The sequence below is a fragment of the Rhinatrema bivittatum genome, chromosome 4 (genome assembly GCF_901001135.1).
Source record: "Rhinatrema bivittatum chromosome 4, aRhiBiv1.1, whole genome shotgun sequence".
In the NCBI taxonomy this organism is placed as follows: domain Eukaryota; kingdom Metazoa; phylum Chordata; class Amphibia; order Gymnophiona; family Rhinatrematidae; genus Rhinatrema; species Rhinatrema bivittatum.
In genome coordinates this window covers 82,905,689-82,927,354 of record NC_042618.1, presented here as the reverse complement: position 1 = coordinate 82,927,354, position 21,666 = coordinate 82,905,689, and the positions used below count along the sequence as shown (strand labels likewise).

At 49.9% G+C, this 21,666-nt stretch overlaps 1 protein-coding gene and 1 long non-coding RNA gene across 4 annotated transcripts in view; one reads left to right on the top strand and one right to left on the bottom strand.

The window, feature by feature from the left end:
- Nucleotides 1-2,911: 2,911 nt before the first annotated feature.
- LOC115089937 lies at nt 2,912-18,235 on the bottom strand. Its single transcript, XR_003856276.1, has 3 exons — nt 18,108-18,235; nt 3,332-3,425; nt 2,912-3,126 (listed from the first exon to the last, which is right to left on the bottom strand). It is a non-coding gene; the product is annotated as an uncharacterized LOC115089937 (long non-coding RNA).
- The window catches only part of LOC115089935 (feline leukemia virus subgroup C receptor-related protein 2-like), a 154,762-nt gene continuing 151,093 nt past the window's right edge, over nt 17,998-21,666 (top strand). For all 3 annotated transcript variants that reach the window (XM_029598399.1, XM_029598397.1, XM_029598398.1), the window contains exon 1: nt 17,998-19,008. In XM_029598399.1, the coding sequence (XP_029454259.1) occupies nt 18,205-19,008 (804 nt within the window). In that variant the 5' untranslated portion in view covers nt 17,998-18,204. The remainder of the gene's footprint in view (nt 19,009-21,666) is intronic.

The window sequence follows — 21,666 nt, the reverse complement described above, 5'->3', positions numbered from 1 at the left end:
ATTGTCCGAAATGAGAAAAGATTTAACATGATGGCTCCTAAACTCCACTCTATCCAATGGCTCCTAAACTCCACCCTATCCAAGGGAGCGTTGTTCAGTTCCCCTCCTCACAATGCAGTATTAACCACAGATGCGTCTTGCAAGGGCTGGGGTGCACACCTCGAGATTTACGAAACAAGGGTTATGGACAATCTCGGAACAGAACCTGCAAATAAATTTATTGGAACTCAGAGCAATTCGCAATGCATTACGAGTGTTCCAAGACCACCTGAAAGGACGCAGGGTTATGATCTACACGGATAACCAAGTCTCGATGTTTTACATCAACAAACAAGGAGGGTCCGGTTCATGGTCCCTTTGCAAGGAGACCTTGACAATCTTCGAACATGCTCACTGAAATTGCATACATCTCCAGGCAACTTACCTACCAGGAGTTGCAAACACAAGAGCGGACAAGCTAAGCCGCATCTTTCATCCTCACGAATGGGCACTCAATACAGAAATAGCCCAAGACATATTCATGCAGTGGGGGGTCTTTGCAACAGAGATCAATGCTCGAGTTCCCAAATTCTGCTAGATAAGACCAAGCTAATTCAGGATCGCTCAAGATGCTGTCCTCATCCCGTGGACGACAGGCCTCCTATACGCCTTTCCTCCCATACCACTCATAACAAGGACAATTCAAAAGTGCATAGCAGACAAAGCTCAACTGATACTCATAGCCGAGGCAACCGTGGTACAGTTTCCTTCTCCGACTATCCATCATGGATCCAATTCGATTACCGAATCGCCAGGATCTTCTCTGCCAAGATCAAGGGACGCTTCTATACCCGCTTCACTCATGTCTCCACGTGACAGCATGGAGATTGAGAGGCTCCTAACAGAACAGGGAGTTTCCACCTCGGCACAATTCATCTTGTTAGAATCCAGGAAACTCTCCACAAGAAAAAATTACAGCTATAAATGGAAACGTTACTCTACCTGGTGCACTTCCAAAGGTGTACTACCATTGGACTGCTCACCTGAATTGCTCATTGATTATCTTCAACATTATATGCAGCTGGTCTAGCAACATCATCCATCAGAGTTCATCTCTATGCCATAGGGGCATATCATAGACCAGTTAACAATATTCCTATATCCAATCACCCCTTACTATCTCGCTTCATTAAGGGGCTAACTCACATTCGTCTTCCAATCTCTAAGCCTCCAGTTCCATGGAACCTCAACATAGTTCTGGAACAGCTCATGCTTTCCCCATTTGAACCCATGGACTCAGCCCAAATTAAATACCTCACATGGAAAGTGGTATTCTTGGTTGCAGTAACATCAGCACGAAGAGTTAGTGAATTACAGGCCTTGGTGCATTATTCTCCATATTTGCAATTTCATCACCAAAAGGTAGTTCTCCAAACTCACCCATCCTTCCTACCAAAAGTGGTTTCCCGATTCCATCTCAATCAGACCATGGAATTACCCACCTTTTTCCCTAAACCTCATGCACATGATAGGGAAAAACTACTGCACACACTAGATTTTAAAGAGCTTTAGCATACTACAAAGAAAGGACAAACTCGGACTTCCATGTTTCTCAACTCTTTGTCTCCTTTGACCCAAAGGCACCTGGATTACAAGTGGCTAAACGCACCATCTCCAGCTGGATAGCAAAGTGCATCAAATTCTGTTATGATAAACAGAAACTACAACTACATTCAGAGCCGAATGCTCACCAAGTCAGAGCAGTAGCAGCCTCATTGGCACACCTAAAGAATGTGCAACCCATAGACATGCAAGGCAGCTAGATGGTCATCATTCCATACCTTCACATCTCACTACTGCCTTGATCAACAAGCAGCCACTGATGCGAAGATAGAGCAAGCAATACTGCAATCTCTATCCTCCTGTCCACGGTGCCTGCCACACTGTCAAAGATCACGTACAAACATATATATCATAAACAACGTGATCGGGAGCTTGGGACTCCCATGACAGCATGGCTAATTCAGCCCTGCTATCGACGGGAAAAAGCAAGTTTGCTTACTGTAAACGGTGTTTCATAGATAGCAGGATAAATTAGCCATGCTGACCCACCCTCCTCCCTGGCAGTCACCAAGTCTGTGACTACACTACAGCTTAATCACGGACTGAGGAGATTCCGTTACTTTCCTGCGCGGGAACCCACACGCAGCTGTAGAGAGCAAAGCTCTAATCTCTGCTTTGACAAGCTCCGCCTCCTGGACCTGATTGACAGCTCCCATGACAGCATGGCTAATTCATCCTGCTATCTACGGAAACACCGTTTACGGTAAGCAAACTTGCTTTTCCATGCACATTGAGACTTAAGATTTCTGAGGCATTTTGTGTGCGGAATCACTCTTTATTCAATGCTATTCCCTAGTTTTAGACTCAGATACAACGGATGGAGGAGTGGGAGGAAGGGACCTGTGGGGGAAGAGAGAGGACCTGGGAGAGGATGAGAGGGCAAAACATCTGGACAGATGCACTATACAAGGGTTGGAGTGATTTGGGTCAGGTACACCCTGTGCTTATGCAAGGGGGGTGTCCTGTACAATGGGTGGGGCTGCACTATAGTGGGAACAGGGGGTGGGAAGAAGGGTCAGGTATGTCCTGTACTGGGCTAGAGGACTGCCATACCTTGGATATGGAGGAGAGGAAGGGAGGGCAAGGTATGCCTTGTACTGGGAGGAGCTGGGGGGGATGAGGGCTGACCAGAGATGGGAGGAAGGAGAAAGAGTGCTCTGTACTGAGGAGGTGAGGAGTGCTGAACGAGGTGGGGTCTATACCGGGACCAGAGAGAGAGAGGTGTCCTATACGGGGGGGGGGGGGGGGGGGGGGGAGCAAGAAAGGTGAGGAGCTTTCTGTACTGCTGGGATGTGTGGGCTGTGAGAGGGAGCTGTGAATGCTTCATCAGCTGCCGTTTGGAAGGTGGTAGTGAGATACAGGAGAGTATCCTGTTCACCGCTGCTCCCCAGATCCTCTGGCACAGCTGCTAGCATTTGCTCCAGGATTCTAGCTCGCTGAATGTGACTGGCTACTTTTTTTCTGACTTCACTGAAGATCTGTCATGAACTTGAAAAGAAGTTCCAGGTTCTGCCTGTGATGCCTCTGAAATAAGAGGAAGTAAGGGAGCTCAGCGGCCGAGGCTTAAAAAAAAAAAAAAAAGCTGTACATCAGGCACTTTTCAGATCTTATTTTTTGCTTCTGTCAGCTTCCTTTATTATCAACATTTATTTAGAAACATGACAGCAGAAAAAGACCGTATGGCCCATCTTGTCTGTCCATCCAATTAATTTAGCATTATAATTCTCACCTCTCCCTCTATTTCTTTCATACTTTCTTGAATTCAGATACTGTTTTTCTCTCCACTTCCACTGGAAGGCCGTTCCGCACATCCATCATTCTCTCTGTAAGGAAATATTTCCAAAGATGACTCCTGAGCCTACCCCTTTCATGCTCATCCATGACCCCCTCATTTTAGAGCCTCCTTTTCATTGTAAAAGGCTCCCCTCTTGTGCATGGAAACCTCTGAGATATTTGAATCTGTCTTATCGCATCTTGCCTTTCCTCCAGGGTGTACATGCTTAGATCTTTCTGTCCCCATATGCTTTAGAATAAAGACCATTGACCATTTTATTATTCCACGCTTTTCCAGCCAAAGAGTTCAAAGAGTGACAGCAGAGAATGAGGATTCTAGTAGGCAGGGGTGGCTCCCTGCTACCCAGCTCCCACTGCCCCCATTCTCGCTCCTGCCCCCCCCCTCACACATACCCAGGCAGGCACCCACCCACTCTCAAGAACTTACACACCCACACAAGGTTCTCATCCCTCCCAAGACACACACACACTCTCCCCGTGCACCAAGCTTTTTTATTTATTCCCATCCTGGATCTCTAAAGGCTAGAGGATGGGAATAAATAAAAAAAAGCTTGAGGGTAATCTGCACGGAGCGGCAGTTACTGCCCTTAACGGAAACATGGGGGTAACCTGCACGGAGCGACAGTTACTGCCCTTAACAGAAACACGGGGGTAACCTGCACGGTGCAGCAGTTACTACCCTTAACAGAAACATGGGGGTAACCTGCACGGAGCAGCAGTTACTTCCCTTAACAGAAACATGGGGGTAACCTGCACGGAGCGGCAGTTACTTCCCTTAACAGAAACATGGGGGTAACCTGCACGGAGCGGCAGTTACTGCCCTTAACAGAAACATGGGGGTAACCTGCACGGAGCGGCAGTTACTGCCCTTAACAGAAACATGGGGGTAACCTGCACGGAGCGGCAGTTACTGCCCTTAACAGAAACATGGGGGTAACCTGCACGGAGCGGCAGTTACTGCCCTTAACAGAAACATGGGGGTAACCTGCACGGAGCGGCAGTTACTGCCCTTAACAGAAACATGGGGGTAACCTGCACGGAGCGGCAGTTACTGCCCTTAACAGAAACATGGGGGTAACCTGCACGGAGCGGCAGTTACTGCCCTTAACAGAAACATGGGGGTAACCTGCACGAAGCGGCAGTTACTGCCCTTAACAGAAACATGGGGGTAACCTGCACGGAGCGGCAGTTACTTCCCTTAACAGAAACATGGGGGTAACCTGCACGGAGCGGTAGTTACTACCCTTAACAGAAACATGGGGGTAACCTGCACGAAGCGGCAGTTACTACCCTTAACAGAAACATGGGGGTAACCTGCACGGAGCGGCAGTTACTTCCCTTAACAGAAACATGGGGGTAACCTGCACGGAGCGGCAGTTACTGCCCTTAACAGAAACATGGGGGTAACCTGCACGGAACGGCAGTTACTGCCCTTAACAGAAACATGGGGGTAACCTGCACGGAGCGGCAGTTACTACCCTTAACAGAAACATGGGGGTAACCTGCACGGAGCGGCAGTTACTACCCTTAACAGAAACATGGGGGTAACCTGCATGGAGCGGCAGGTACTGCCCTTAACAGAAACATGGGGGTAACCTGCACGGAACGGCAGTTACTACCCTTAACAGAAACATGGGGGTAACCTGCATGGAGCAGCAGGTACTGCCCTTAACAGAAACATGGGGTAACCTGCACGGAGCGGCAGTTACTACCTTGGGAAGCTTGCTGGGCAGACTAGATGGACCATTTTGGTCTTTTTCTGCGATATTACTATGTTACTAGGCATATGTTACACCCACGGAGGCTCTCACCCCCCTCTAATACACACACAGGCAGTCACCCACACACGCCCATAGGGCCTAGAACGTTTCAGCCACCACATCCTCCTCTGTTAGGTTGCCAATCTTGCAGCAGCAGGAGATGACAGTTGCATTTCTCCCAATATCATCTCCTGCTGCCGTGGGTCTTGAGGTAGTAGGAGATTGTCAGGAAAAATACGAATCCTGCTGCCCAGGGTTGCTATTGAGTGGATCGGGCAGGAGTTGGGTTTATCCCTGCCCGATCCGATGTTTGACTTTGGAGGCAGGGTGAGGCGGTGGCTGCGGTAGAGGTATTTTGGAGGGGCACTCTTTGCTTTTTCAAAAATTTGCCACCTGAGGTCGCCGCCTCCTCACCCTGCGTCATGATAGAACCACCCCTGTTAGTAGGTATGGAGCATGGCAATAATTTTTCAAAGCAGGATACAATACATTAAGGAGAAGACATGGGGAGTAACCTGCACAGAGAGCCAGTTACTACTCTTGTCAGAAACATGGGGGTGACCTGCATGGAGCGACAGTTACTCCCCTTGACGGAAACATGGTGGTAACCTGCTGTGTAAAACCTATCCCACTAACCTTTCTCTAAGAGAAGTCCACAGGAAAAAAAGAATCAGTCAAGGATGAAGGAAAAACTGAATTCCCTGTACGTACCAGGATCAGTCCAGATGGTGGGTTATGTCCCCCGTCCAGCAGATGGAGTCAGAGCAAACTTCGAAGGGTGCTGGCATATAAGCTGGTGCACCCTCCCCAGATCCTCAGTATCTCTCTGACTCCAGCAGATGTGAGTAGGGGAACCCGGTGCTTCCCCTGTCAGGTGGATCTTCTCCACATATTCTTCTTTCTTTTCCTCAGGTTGGATCAAGCAGGCCTTGTTTTAGTTTAAAAAAAAAAAAAAAGTGAGATCAGTCTGTGATCTCTGGCTGGGCTCCTTGCAGCCCCTGTTTCTTGCCAGCAGGACTGTTCTCGCAGTCTCTCTCTCTTCTTTCTCCTGTCTTGCCCAGGGGTAAGTCTCCCATTTGGCTGTCTCTTTCTTTTTCTTTCGCAGCACAGGGTTTTTCTTCTTCCTGTGAAGCAGGGGGTGGATGCTGGTGGCGCCAGCCCCTCCCCCCTGCCTAGCTGCGGTTTAGTTTCCCCCCCCTCTGCCCCGCAACGCCACATTCCCTGGGGCAGACGCGGCAGGGAGGTAACATTCCCCTGCGGCTCTTGTGGGGGGGATCCCAGAGTTGAGCGAGGGTGTGCCGCGCCCACTCCTCCTGCTGTGTTTTCCCGGCTCCGGTGTTTCCCATGCTGTTGATCCACCCCCCGTGCTCGCGCTATGCAGCGCTCCCGATGTTCCTCCTGCGGCGGCCCGGGATCGGGAGGGGCTCTGCAGCAGGTATCTCCCTGGTGGGGAGACCAGCCCTGCGCCTCAGGCAACTTCCCCGCTGCGGGCCTCGGGGGACAGCCCCGCCCCCTCCTTTGGCGGGAGCGGCGGCCATTTTGGAGCTGGAAGGAAGCATTTGCTCCGACACAGAAGGGCGCAGGAAGATTTCTCGCCACCATCGCCAACGATTCGGGACCCGGGCCCTCCACTATCTGGCTCAGGGCCCCCCTCCCCCCCCCCCCCGCTGCCGCCCGCATTTTCGGCCGATTTTGTGGTGCTCATGCACAAGGCCTACTTGCAGATTATGCAGCAGCCGGGGGGTCCAGCTTTGGATCCTCCGCCCTCTAAGGTCCCCCGGCTGGCGGGCGCAGTTCCTGGGACCGTGGGGGGGGGGGGGGCCCAGGGTGCACTTGGCTCTTCCCCTGGGGGGGGGGTGCCTTCGCCGGACCCAGGGGGAGACCTGGCATCGACGGTGGATGATGACACGCTCTTGGCAGCTCATCTGGAATGCGACGATCCGCGTGTCCTCCGGATCTTTCGTAAGGAGGAACTGGTGGACCTTATCCCGCATGTCCTTCAGGAATTGGACCTCGATCCTCCCGTCGAGCCGCCAGATCCTCCGGCTCCCACAGTCGCCTCTTCCAGCAAGAAGGGGGACCCGGTATTGGCGGGCCTGCGTCCCTTGGCTTGGACCTTCCCAATCCATGATTCCTTTCTGCAGCTCCTGGTGAGAGAGTGGGACACCCCGGAGGCTTCCCTCCGGGTCGGCAGGGCTATGGACAGGCTCTATCCACTCCCAGGAGACTTTCTGGATCTCCTCAAGGTCCCTAAGGTTGACTCGGCGGTCACGAAGCGAACTACGATCCCGGTCACGGCTCTCCGTGACCTCCAGGACAGGAAGCTAGAAGTCTGCCTCAAGAAGGTCTTTGAGGTGTCGGCGCTGGGAGTCCGCGCAGCCATCTGCAGCTCCCTCACACAGAGGGCTGGTCTCCGGTGGGTGCAGCAGCTTCTCACCTCTCAACAATTGCCACCGGATGAGGCGGCCCAAGTGGATCGGCTGGAAGCCGTCATTGCTTACGGGGCGGATGCCCTCCACGACCTGCTGCGTGTCCTAACAAGGACCATGGTGTCTGCGGTCTCCGCCAGATGCCTCTTGTGGCTCAGCAACTAGGCGGCGGATTCCTCGTCCAAATCCAGTCTGGGCGCCCTACCTTTCAAGGGCAGGCTTCTATTCGGCGAAGATCTGGACCAGATCATCAAATCGCTGGGAGAAAATGCAGTACACCGGCTGCCCGAGGATGGATCAAGCGATTATTTCGTCCGTCCTCTTCCTCCAGGAATCGTTCCCGCACCCAACGTCGATATAGGGGCGCCAGGCAACAGGGTCCCAGGACACCCTCGTCCAGGTCTCAGTCGTGGCCCCGGCCCTTTCGTGGCCGCAGATCTCCTAGGGATGCCTCGACGCAGGGAACCTCTGGCAAGCCTCCCAATGATGCCAGGCCAACCCAATCCTCGCTACTCCGGATCGGAGGTCGCATCTCTCTTTTTTACGCGGAGTGGGTCAACATCATCACGGATCAGTGGGTCCTGGACATCCTAAGGCACGGCTACGCGTTGGGGTTTGTACGTCTCCCAAGAGACAGGTTCATCTTCTCGCCCTGCGGGTCAAGTCCCAAGCGTCTGGGGGTGCGGCAGACTCTGGTCAGACTTCTGGACCTCGGAGCCATATCGCCCGTCCCCTCAGGAGAGGTGGGCTCGGGACACTATTCAATTTACTTCGTGGTTCCCAAGAAGGACGGCACGTTTTGCCCCATCCTAGACCTCAAGGAAGTAAACAAGGTGCTCCGGATATCCCGCTTCCGCATGGAGACCCTTCACTCAGTCATTGCGGCGGTTCACCAGGGGGAGTTCCTCGCCTCCTTGGATCTGACAGAGGCCTATCTGCACATTCTGATCCTAGCGGCTCATCGGAAGTTCCTTTGCTTCAAGATTTTGGGCCAACACTTTCAGTTTCAGGCCTTGCCCTTCGGCCTGGCGACCGCCCCCAGAACTTTCACCAAGGTCATGGTGGTAGTGGCGGCCGCGTTAAGGCGAGAGGGGATCCTGGTCCATCCTTACCTGGACGACTGGCTCATCCGGGCGAAGACCCTCTCACAGGGGCAGGTGGCAGTCGACAGAGTGGGTCGCTTCCTTCAGTCTCTCGGCTGGGTGATAAATTTCAGCAAGAGCAGTCTCCGACCCGCCCAGTGCCTGGACTTCCTGGGAGCCCGCTTCGATACAGCTCAGGGCAAAGTCTTCCTATGTCCAGACATAGGTTACCCCATGCTTATCAGTTTCCCAGACTGTAAAAGTCAAGGCCTCTCGTTGGTTGCTGTTTGAATCCAGTTCCCTGTTTCCCCCTGCTGTTGAAGCAGAGAGCAATGTTGAAGTTGCATCAGAAGTATCAGGCTTATTGGCTAAGAGCAGTAACCGCCACACCAGCAAGTTACCCCCATGCACTCTTTCCTTTATTTCCTTTAGCCTTTAAGGATCCACAGTGTTTATCCCATGCCCCTTTGAATTCTTTCACTGTTTTGGTTTTCATCACTTCCTCCAGAAGGGCATTCCAGGCATTCACCACCTCTCTGTGAAGTGAGAGCTACCCCCTGTAAAGAACCTCCCCCCCCCTTCAAGGATTTAGAGTCAGAGTGGGATGATATGATAGCCAGACACGCCACAAAGAAATTAATTGGATTTTGTGCCCTGGGATTTAAAACATCCACATGGGGTTACAATAGGTACATAACTATACATGCTTTAATAGATTAGTCAGTCTATAAGGTGGCACTCGACTCCTGTCATTTTTGCTATACCAGACTAACATGTCTACAGTTTTGGTAACTATACTTAGAGAGCAAGAGGCCCATCTGCCTGAAGCTGGTGGTGTGCTGGAGAAGCCCCAGCCTCCTGCTCTGACACAAGTAGCTCTCACTGGATCCCTGCTCCGTGTCTATCTTTGTTTTAAAACTTGGCAGAGAGGCTGGTGAGACTTTCAGGGCTTCCCTAGCTGTGCTTTTGGCTTTGTGAATCCTCCACGTCCACAGGCACTGCTACATGGCGGCTGGGGCATCCCCCCATGTCCCTTACTGTAGGCGAGGGAATTGGGCCTGAAAGAGTTGGGAAAATGTTTCAAACACAAACCCTGCCCTTCTTCTTCTGCTGCTGCTCCTGGGCTAACTGAAGGAATGCCCCTGACCCGTTCACCCACTGGCCTGCTGACTCTCCACAGAACGATCCATGTGCTTACCCCTCTCCTCTCCCCTGTATCCCTAGTCCAGAGCAACACAGGCCCTTCTTTCCCCCCCCCCCCCATTAATGTTCCTGCAGGGCTAGGTGGCTACCGGAGATAGGGAGCGAGGGCCAGGCGTGGTGGTTCCTGTTCTTTTCCTGCCCCATGCACACAAGGAGGTACCAGGCACCAGAACAGAGCGAAGGGGAGAGATGAGGTGAGTGGAATTTGGCCGCAAGTCACTTTGTGGCCTTTAGTTTTTTAAGGCTCCCTCCCCCCTTCCCTCTGATTCAACTTGTCTCTGGTGCCCTCACTAGGGGGCACCAGTGTTTGGACTTTCCCTTTAGGATTTATCTTTTCCCGTTGATAGCAGGGCTGAATTAGCCATGCTGTCATGGGAACTGCCAATCAGGGCCTGGGAGGCAGAGCTTAAGAAGCAGAGTGTAGATTTTTTCAGTCTCTGTGGCTGCGTGTGAGTTCCCGCGCAGGGAAGTAACAGATTCTCCTCAGTCTGTTTTTTCCATGCGCGAGAGCGCATGTGGAGCTAAATTCTCCTCACACTTATTGCTATTTTTTGAGAGAAATGTCGAAAAAGCCTTCGGGCTTTAAGCTGTGTCCCTGCGGTAAGATCATGTCAGTCACCGATGGACATGATCGCTGCTACTGCTGTTTGGGACCGGATCACAATCAGTCGGATTGTGATTTTTGTGAAAGAATGTCCCCGCAAGCACGACACCATAGGGCCTATAGGATGCTCGAACTCTTGATGGAAGACAGATCGTCGACGACTCATTCTTCACTGGGGCCGGTGTCGCTGGCACCACCGCCGAAGACGAGAGCATCTTCATGGGACCCACAGACCTCCAGGAGTGGAGGTAAGGACAAGCGGCCCAAGGACCAGGAGGGAACCCAGGGATCTGGGTTGAAACCATCGGACAGGCCGCAAGTCTCACTGTCCAAATCAACCTCAGATAAAAAGCGGGCCCGACTATCTTCGGAGCATGTACGGGCTCAAAGGGATCCAGAGGTGCCGAGGGAACAGCGGCCTATATTACATATTGAGCCGTCAGTTTCCCAGGCGAGACCGAAAGACAAACCGATACAGGTGGCGCCGACAAAAAAGCACAGCTCATTGGAAAAACGTGATCCGTCGACGCATGCGTCAAAGCAGGCGTCGAAGACAACAGATCCGGCACCGAGGACACCGGAATAAGGAACATCGAGGCCGGAGCCGGCGTCGAAGAAGCGGGAGCCGGTGCCGAGGAGGCTGGCGCAGAGGAGGTCTGAACCGGTGCCGAAAAAACCAAGGCTGACATCGGAGAAGCCGCAACCGCCACCAAAAAAGGCGCAACTGGAGCCGAAGAAACCGGAACGGAGACTGGGGGTGCGAGAGATGCGACCATCGGAGCAACAAACGCTGGAGCCGGCTCCTAGCACATCACAACGGGAGCTCACAATGCATAAAGAGCTCACACAGCAATTGGAGTCCCTATCAAGACACCAAAGACAATCCTCAACATTAAGTCGTACATCTTCAAAAAGATCTAGATCCGGGAGGGATTCTCTGATGGATAGTAGACATTGAGCCCGAAAGAAAAGATCTAAGCACCATAGGGATTCTTCTTCCTCCTCCAGATGAGATCATGGTCACGGACATAAACATCGCCGTGTCTCACTTCACACAGAGAATAAGTCATCAACCTCATCTTCCTCCCATCATGAGAGAAGGTCAGAAAGCTCTAGCCGTTCAAATAGACGGATAATATGAGTTTCGTCTTCTACCTCCCCTCATTCTATCTCCAGGTCAATGGACAGAGACTTATCTGAACACCAGTTGGGCCGGCATAGTAGCCAATCAAACGGGGACAACAGCTCGCGGCCTCTTACCCCGCAATCAACCCAACTGGATATTTCAGCAAAGTTGGGAGCATCTCAAGAGCGCCCCCCAATGCCACCACACACCACAAAAGCGTTTTGGGACCTTACACAATCCCTAGCGGGATTTTTTGATACGCTTAAATCTTCCTTTACATTACCACCGGAATCCTCATCTACTCACGAGGATCCAATGGAACAGTTCCAAATAACCCGAGAGGAACCAGTATCAGTTCCGCTACACTCTCTGCCCTTCTCGCCAGTTCGCTCACCATCTTCTCAAAGGGATTCTATATCATCGCAATCTTCGCCTTCCTCCTCCACTGGGTACCCGTCTGATCCGCTGGAACAACCTGCGGAACCGTATTCTCCCCCGGAAGATCTTTCTTATCTAAAGTTTGTGGATAAGATGGGAACCATTTTAAAGTTGGAAGTGCAGACATTACCAGAACCCAGAGCAGAGACATTGGGTCTATTAAAGATCTTTGATCCCCCTGGAGAACCCACTTCACTTCCACCACACAATGTGTTACACAGTGTTCTTCAGAAACCATGGGAAACTCCATTTACATTATCAGCGGTGTCTAGAAAAACTGACTTAAAGTTTAAACTGCAAAAACCTTCTGCATATTCCACTCCACAATTACTACATGAGTCCATTGTAGTGGAGTCAGCATTGCAGAGATCCAGGAAGTCGAAGACACATGCCTCCAACCCCCCTGACAAAGATTACAAATGTCTAGATGATTTCGCTAAACGAGTCTATCAAAACGCAATGCTAACAGCACGCATTCATCATCACCAATTCTACATGGTACAGTACATGTATGAATGTACTGTACCATGTACAAGGTCAAAATACATAACAAAGAATCTACAAGGTCAAAATACACAACAAAGAATCTAAACGCTACCCTTCATCTCTAGGAGTCCCCCAAGGCTCATCCCTCTCACCTACCCTCTTTAACATCTACCTCCTCCCTCTCTGCCAGCTATTAACCAACTTGAATTTAAAACACTATCTATATGCCGACGATGTCCAGATCGTGATACCCATCAAAGAATCCATTAAAAAAACCCTTGATCTTTGGGAATCCTGCCTGCAAGAAATCAACTCCCTCCTCTCCAGTATGAATTTAATCCTAAATTCCTCAAAAACTGAACTCCTTCTCATATCCACTGAGAACTGCCACACCCCCACAAATCCCCCAGCTAATTTACAAACAACCCAAGTGAGAGATTTGGGAGCAATCATCGATAATCGGCTTAACCTAAAAGCTTTCATAAACCAAACCACTAAGGACTGCTTTCATAAACTGCATGTCCTAAAAAGAATAAGACCACTGTTCCACAACCATGACTACAGGACAATCTTACAAGCAATAATCTTCTCCAAGTTAGACTATTGCAACTCCTTATTATTAGGTATCCCATCAGCACATACTAAACCGCTTCAGATGGTTCAAAATATGGCAGCCAGAATTCTGACAAACACAAGGAGAAGAGATCACATCTCCCCAATCCTTAAAGACTTACACTGGCTGCCGATCCATTTCAGAATACTATATAAGTCCATCACCATAATATACAAAGCTATCCAACAAATCGCTCCGCTCAACCTACAAATCCCTTTCAAAAAGCATACATCCTCCAGACCCATAAGAGAACACTACAAAGATTCTCTTCAGGTACCTCATTCCAAAACCTCTCTCCACATAACTTACAGAGACAGGGGTCTCTCCACAGCAGGACCCCCTCTTTGGAACTCCATCCCAACGGAGCTAAGACAGGAACCCTGCCTCCTGGCATTCAGGAAAAGACTCAAAACATGGCTATTCAAACAAGCCTTCCCAGACTCAGATTAAACCCATTATTCTCCAACAAGCAACCTCCAAGCAACCAACTTACTTTTTACAACCAATTTTCAACCAACCCTAAGCATTACCAATATCCAGAAAACCATTATTTCTGATCTCTACCATCATGTTAAAAACTGCATCTATGCGAACTGAACAATTCATTGTAAATCACTCAATTCCCTGCTTTGTACCTTACCATTTTGCTGGTTAATATACTATGTTAAAGTTACTATCTTATCTTCTCTTCTTCTTGCTCCTAGTTGTACGCCTCCTTGTTTTATTGTAACTGCAACTATTGTAAGTTTAGTACATATTATCTCTTTCACTGTTCCGGTTATCACCCCACTGTTTATTGTAAACCGGCATGATGTGATATTCTCATGAATGCCAGTATAGAAAAGTCTAAAATAAATAAATAAATAAATAATGTATACAAGCAACTAAAGGAATGTTTACATCGACAGGGGATATAATATCCCTTTCCCTATTTCAGACATGGAGGAATGCTCGCGTCACTTGCTTAGGGCAGTATACGAGGGATTTGAGAACTCTTCTCGAGCATCAGCAACGGCAATAGCGGCACGTAGGTTAGCTTGGCTTAAGGCCAGTGCCATACAAGAGGAGTTATATGATAAGTTAGCTAATCTCCCATGTATGGGAGATAATTTGTTCGGTGAACGTTTCCATGATACAGTTAGCAAGTTAAAGGATCAAGCGCTTGCAATACAGTCTTTAACACCAGCATCTTACAAGAGATATTTTCATACATCTCATAGACAACCCGTCTCTTGAAGACCATATAGAAACTATCACCCGTTCAGAACGCAGTCTTATCATACCTTTCAAAGACAGCAGACTCATCCTCCTCAGCAACAACAGCAAAGGAGGGGAAAACTATGGTCACAAAGACAGCAACAGCCGCAGCAAACCGCGGTTCCAGCAAAGACCTCGCAATCTTTTTAAGAACCAGGCCCCCACCTCCCCTAGCAGAGGCCCCTCCAGGAAGAATAACAGCTTGCTTCACCAACTGGGAAGTCCATAACAACGGATCAATGGGTTCTGGACATAGTGAAGAATGGATATCAGCTTCAGTTTATAACCAAGCCCCAAATTCCACATCTAGCACCTCGGGGTTTGAAAACTCTGCACCCCCAACTCGCCCAAGAGATAGCCCTACTCCAACATCAGAGGGCTATCAGATACATCCCTCGGGCGCACCGGTGCAAGGGCTTTTACTCCCCATATTTTCTAATTCCAAAGAAATCAGGGGGCTACCGTCCTATCCTGGACCTCAGGGACTTGATCAAGTGGATAGTGTGAGAGAAATTCAAGATGGTATCTCTGAAATCCATCCTTTCCTTATCACAAACCAAGGACTGGATGTGTTCAATAGATCTGAAGGATGCACACATAGCAATCCACCGATCCTCTTGGCAATACCTATGTTTTCAGTACCACAATCAACATTACCAATACAAGGTCCTACCCTTTGGCCTCTCAGCAGCCCCCAGGGTATTTACCAAATGTATGGTGGTGGTGGTGGCCCACCTTCGTCAGCAAGGACTGACTATCTTTCCATATCTAGATGATTGGCTGATAGTAGTGTCTGACCCAATCCTCTTGGAGCATCACCTCAACAAAGCAATCAGTTGCCTTCAGGAATTGGAGTTGATCATCAACGTCCCAAAATCTACCTTGCAACCGACGCAGATGCTGCAATTCATAGGAGCTCGCCTGGACACCATTCGAGCCAGAGCCTTCCTTTCAGAAGACAGGAAGACGACAATACGCTCTCTGCTTCAGTCACAGAAGGAAACGCAGTGTCCAATGGCTTGAACCATATTGAAAGCTTTGGGTCACATGGCGGCAGCAAATTTCACAGTTCCAAACACAAAACTTCACATGAGACTCTTACAGTGGGGTCTCAAAAGACAGTGGAAACAGCATTCGCAACCATTGCAAAAACGCATAAAGCTGATGGCTCAGATGAAGAGGGACATCGACTGGTGGCTCCGGGTACCAGCGTTGGACAAAGGAGCTTTGTTCAGTCCTCCACAACATAATGCAGTCCTCACGACGGATACATCCAGGAAAGGCTGGGGAGCTCATCTCGACCTTTTGGAAACGCAAGGCCTCTGGTCAACCACTGAACAAACTCTGCAGATCAATCTACTGGAACTCAGAGTGATACGCAATGCCCTAAACACCTTCCAGAAGTGCCTACAAGGTCGAAGGGTCATGATATATACGGACAACCAAGTGGCGATGTTTTATATAAACAAACCAGGCGGGTCCGGTTCATGGCCCCTCTACAGAGAAGCCCTTCAGATCTTTGCCCATGCACACATACACTCCATCTACCTACAAGCAACTTACCTGCCGGGAATAGCAAACACCAGCGTGGACACAGGTTAAGTCGGATCTTTCACCCACACGAATGATCGCTCAATACAGAAGTGGTGCAGACTATCTTCGGCAGTTGGGGAACGCCGCCAATAGATCTCTTTGTCACAGAAGCGAACACTCAGCTTCCAAAGTTCTGTTCGATCCGATCAAGTCTAGCACGGCTAGCTCAAGAAGCATTCCTTATTCCATGGACGTCCAATCTCCTATATGCATTTCCACTGATTCCATTAATCACCAGGACAATTCAAAAGTACACAGTAGACAACAGCCAACTGATCCTCATTCCCCCAGCTTGGCCAAGACAACTGTGGTACAGTTATCTCTTACGTCTGTCGATCGCAACCCCATTTTGATTACTAGATTGTCCAGATCTTCTGCTTCAGGAAGGGGGAGTACTCATTCACCCATTCCATTCCTCCCTCCATCTGACTGCATGGAGATTGAGCGGACACTACTAACGGCACAAGGGGTTTCTACAGTGGCACAGGCAATAATTTTAGAATCCAGAAAGCCATCTACCAGAAGAAGCTACACCTTTAAATGGAAACGCTATTCCAACTGGTGTACGGATAACGGTATTCCACCTATAGACTCTTCGCCCACACGCTTACTGGATTATCTACATTCTATGTACAAGGCAGGGTTAGCAACGTTATCAATAAGAGTTCATCTCAGTGCGATTTCGGCATATCACAGACAGATCAATAATCACTCTGTGGCGGAACATCCATTATTAACCAGATTCATCAAGGGTTTAATGCATCTTCGCCCACCAATAGCCAAACCACCGGTTCCATGGAACCTTAATGTACTACTTGAGCAACTCATGCTGTCACCCTTCGAACCTATGGATTCAGCACATATGAAATACCTAAGTTGGAAAGTGGTGTTTTTGGTAGCCATAACATCTGCACGTAGAGTTAGTGAACTGCAAGCACTGGTTCATTACGACCTGTATTTACAGTTTTATCACAATAAAGCTGTCCTACGAACTCATCCATCCTTCCTTCCAAAAGTAATTTCATCTTTTCACTTGAACCAGGCAATAGAATTGCCCATTTTTTCCCCCAAACCTCAATCGAACAACAGGGAATGTTTGTTACACATCCTTGACTGTAACCGAGCGTTGGCATATAAGAGAAGAACACACTCTACAACTCGAGTATCTCAGCTGTTCGTCTCCTTCAGTCCGAATGTCCCGGGCGTTCCGGTGGCTAAATGAACAATCTCCCGCTGGATTGTACAGTGCATCCAATTTTGTTTAAACAAACAAAACTTACGACTCCCTTCACTCCCAAGAGCTCATCAACTACGAGCCATGGCCACATCAATGGCACATCTTTGAAATGAGCAACCAGTGGACATCTGCAAGGTGGCCATATGGTTGTCACTTCATACTTTCACTTCACACTACTGCATAGATAAGCAATCAGTAGGGGATGCCAAACTGGGACAGGTGCTTCTACACACATTGCCTAATTAAACACAACTATCCCAGCTAGACATCATGCAATAGACAATTGATGGAATGTGATTGGGAGTTTGGGACTCCCATGACAGCATGGCTAATTCAGCCCTGCTATCAACGGAAAAAAAGCAAGTTTGCTTACCGTAAACGATGTTTCCGTAGATAGCAGGATGAATTAGCCATGCAGACCCACCTCCCTCCCTGATAGTCGTGTTATTATCCGCTATGCTCAAGCTTAAATACCGACTGAGGAGAATCTATTACTTTCCTGTGCGGGACGCAGAGACTGAAAAAATCTACGCTCTGCTTCTTAAGCTCCGCCTCCCGGGCCCTGATTGGCAGTTCCCATGACAGCATGGCTAATTCATCCTGCTATCTATGGAAACACCGTTTAGGTAAGCAAACTTGCTTTTCTCTTCCCCTTTTTCTTTAAGGGGGCGGGGATGGCCGGCCATCCCCGCCTCCTTCCCCCGGCATTAAAATAGACACCCCCCTTCCCCTCCCCTCCGCTTCCTTAGGCCAAGCCCACTAAATATGAAAAAGGTCTTCCCTTCGCACTGACTGGCTGTGCCTCTGAGTCTCGCGCACCCTGGGCCCTTCCTCGCATGAGATTGGCTGGTAGAAATGGACACAGGGTTCAAGATTCCGATACCGTTATTGCCTGAGTGTATGATGTCAGCGGGGGGAGGCTGTTGCTGGGGGGCGCGCTGCCTGCGTTTCCTCCGTGGCCCGTGCCGCGCGCTGACGTCATGTTCGGTCCCCGCGGCAGAGGCTTCCCCCCGTTTGTGCCGGGGGGCTCGGGGCGGGTCCGGCTGCCTCAGCCCTGGCCTTCATGGGGCTCAGGAGGAGAGCCCCCGGGCCCTGCGTCCTTGTCATCATCTCCATCTTCATTCTGGTTTATCTCTGCGCGCGCTCTCCCGGAAGCCCGAAGTGAGCCGCGGCCCCGCCTCTTCGGCGGTGCCTTCCAGCTGGGCACTCGCGCTCCGCCGCCACCGCTGCTGCACGCCTGCTCCCCCGCTCTGAAGGACATGGTGGAGGATGCGGGGCGGACGGAGCCGCCTCCTCGCTCGGTGCTGCTGCTGAATGGCGACGTGCCCGAGCCGCCGTCCCCGCCGGTGCACCTGTACCGCAGGCGCTGGGCGATCGTTCTGCTCTTCAGCTCCTACTCCCTGTGCAACGCCTTCCAGTGGATCCAGTATGGCATCATTAGCAACGTCTTCACGCGCTACTACGGGGTCAGCGCCTTCTCCATAGACTGGATGTCCATGAGCTACATGCTGACCTACATCCCCCTGCTCTTCCCTGTCACCTGGCTGCTGCACAAACAAGGACTGCGGGTCATCGCCCTGGCTGGCTCTGCCTTTAACTGTGCCGGGGCCTGGGTGAAGACCGCCAGCGTGCGCCCCGACCTTTTTGGGGTAACGGTGCTGGGCCAGGTGCTCTGCTCCATTGCCCAGGTGTTCATTCTGGGGATGCCGTCTCACATTGCGTCTGTCTGGTTTGGCTCTCATGAGGTATCGACAGCATGCTCCCTCGGTGTATTTGGAAACCAGGTAGAACTTGTTCTCTCTTCTAGCTCTACATACCTAGCACTGTATGGTTACAGAGTCTCTGCCAAAGAGTGATAAGGGAGAGGTTAAGTACTGGGCACTTCTTATTCACACTTCTAGCTTTATACACACGGCAAGCCATATTCACAACACTTAACAAAAAAGGAACCAGTGTACAGCAGGCATATTTACATACCAATAGGCACGGCATTTAATTTTAACTCCTCCGTCCATACCTGCATTCATTTGTGCCCTTCACACATCAGCCTTAGGTACTGGGGTCTTTTAAGGTAAGTTAGAGGTGATGATAAATGAGAGACAGGGGAAGAAGCTCTCTGCCCTGGAACAGGGTGCTGATGGTTTCCATTCACATTGAGACTTAAGATTTCTGAGGCATTTTGTGTGCGGAATCACTCTTTATTGAATGCTATTGCATAGTTTTAGATTCAGATACAACGGATGGAGGAGTGGGAGGAAGGGACCTGTGGGGGAAAAGAGAGGACCTGGGAGAGGGTGAGAGGGCAAAACATCTGGACAGATGCACTATACAAGGGTTGGAGTGATTTGGGTCAGGTACACCCTGTGCTTATGCAAGGGGTGAAAGGACCAGGGCAAGGGGGGTGTCCTCTACAATGGGTGGGGCTGCACTATAGTGAGAAGAAGGGTCAGGTATGTCCTGTATTGTCTTTAATTATTGTCTCCTTGCTCTACCAGTTCTAGCAACCCTGTTATATTGTAACTCTATTGTTTCGTATGCACTTGTTATATGTACTAAGTTACTGCACCCCTTGTTATCTGTAAACCGGCATGATATGATTGTATCATGAATACCGGTATAAAAAAGCTCTAAATAAATAAAATAAATGTCCTGTCCTGGGCTAGAGGACTGCCATACCTTGGATATGGAGGAGAGGAAGGGAGGGCAAGGTATGCCTTGTACTGGGAGGAGCTGGGAGAGGATGAAAGGGCAAAACATCTGGACAGATGCACTATACAAGGGTTGGAGTGATTTGGGTCAGGTACACCCTGTGCTTATGCAAGGGGGGTGTCCTGTACAATGGGGTGGGGCTGCACTATAGTGGGAACAGGGGGTGGGAAGAAGGGTCAGGTATGTCCTGTACTGGGCTAGAGGACTGCCATACCTTGGATATGGAGGAGAGGAAGGGAGGGCAAGGTATGCCTTGTACTGGGAGGAGCTGGGGGGGATGAGGGCTGACCAGAGATGGGAGGAAGGAGAACGAGTGCTCTGTACTGAGGAGGTGAGGAGTGCTGAACGAGGTGGGGGTCTATACCAGGACCAGAGAGAGTTGTGTCCTATACTGGGTGGGGGGGAGCAAGAAAGGTGAGGAGCTTTCTGTACTGCTGGGATGTGTGGGCTGTGAGAGGGAGCTGTGAATGCTTCATCAGCTGCCGTTTGGAAGGTGGTAGTGAGATACAGGAAAGTATCCTGTTCACCGCTGCTCCCCAGATCCTCTGGCACAGCTGCTAGCATTTGCTCCAGGATTCTAGCTCGCTGAATGTGACTGGCTACTTTTTTTCTGACTTCACTGAAGATCTGTCATGAACTTGAAAAGAAGTTCCAGGTTCTGCCTGTGATGCCTCTGAAATAAGAGGAAGTAAGGGAGCTCAGCGGCCGAGGCTTAAAAAAAAAAAAAGCTGCACATCAGGCACTTTTCAGATCTTATTTTTTGCTTCTGTCAGCTTCCTTTATTATCAACATTTATTTAGAAACATGACAGCAGAAAAAGACCGTATGGCCCATCTTGTCTGTCCATCCAATTAATTTAGCATTATAATTCTCACCTCTCCCTCTATTTCTTTCATACTTTCTTGAATTCAGATACTGTTTTTCTCTCCACTTCCACTGGAAGGCCGTTCCACACATCCATCATTCTCTCTGTAAGGAAATATTTCCAAAGATTACTCCTGAGCTTACCCCTTTCATGCTCATCCATGACCCCCTCATTTTAGAGCCTCCTTTTCATTGTAAAAGGCTCCCCTCTTGTGCATGGAAACCTCTGAGATATTTGAATCTGTCATATCTCATCTTGCCTTTCCTCCAGGGTGTACATGCTTAGATCTTTCTGTCCCCATATGCTTTAGAATAAAGACCATTGACCATTTTATTATTCCACGCTTTTCCAGCCAAAGAGTTCAAAGAGTGACAGCAGAGAATGAGGATTCTAGTAGGCAGGGGTGGCTCCCTGCTACCCAGCCCCCACTGCCCCCATTCTCGCTTCTGCCCCCCCCCCCCCACACATACCCAGGCAGGCACCCATTCATTCACCCACCCACTTCCAAGAACTTACACATCCACACAAGGTTCTCATCCCTCCCAAGACACACACACACACTCTCCCCGTGCATCAAGCTTTTTTATTTATTCCCATCCTGGATCTCTAAAGGCTAGAGGATGGGAATAAATAAAAAAAAGCTTGAGGGTAATCTGCACGGAACGGCAGTTACTACCCTTAACAGAAACATGGGGGTAACCTGCACGGAGCGGCAGTTACTGCCCTTAAAAGAAACATGGGGGTAACCTGCACGGAGCGGCAGTTACTACCCTTAACGGAAACAGAGAGTAGAGCTGAATGGTAAATTTTCCTACTGTGAAAAGTTGAGTGCCCCAAGGATATGTTCTGGACTACTGCTTTTTAATAT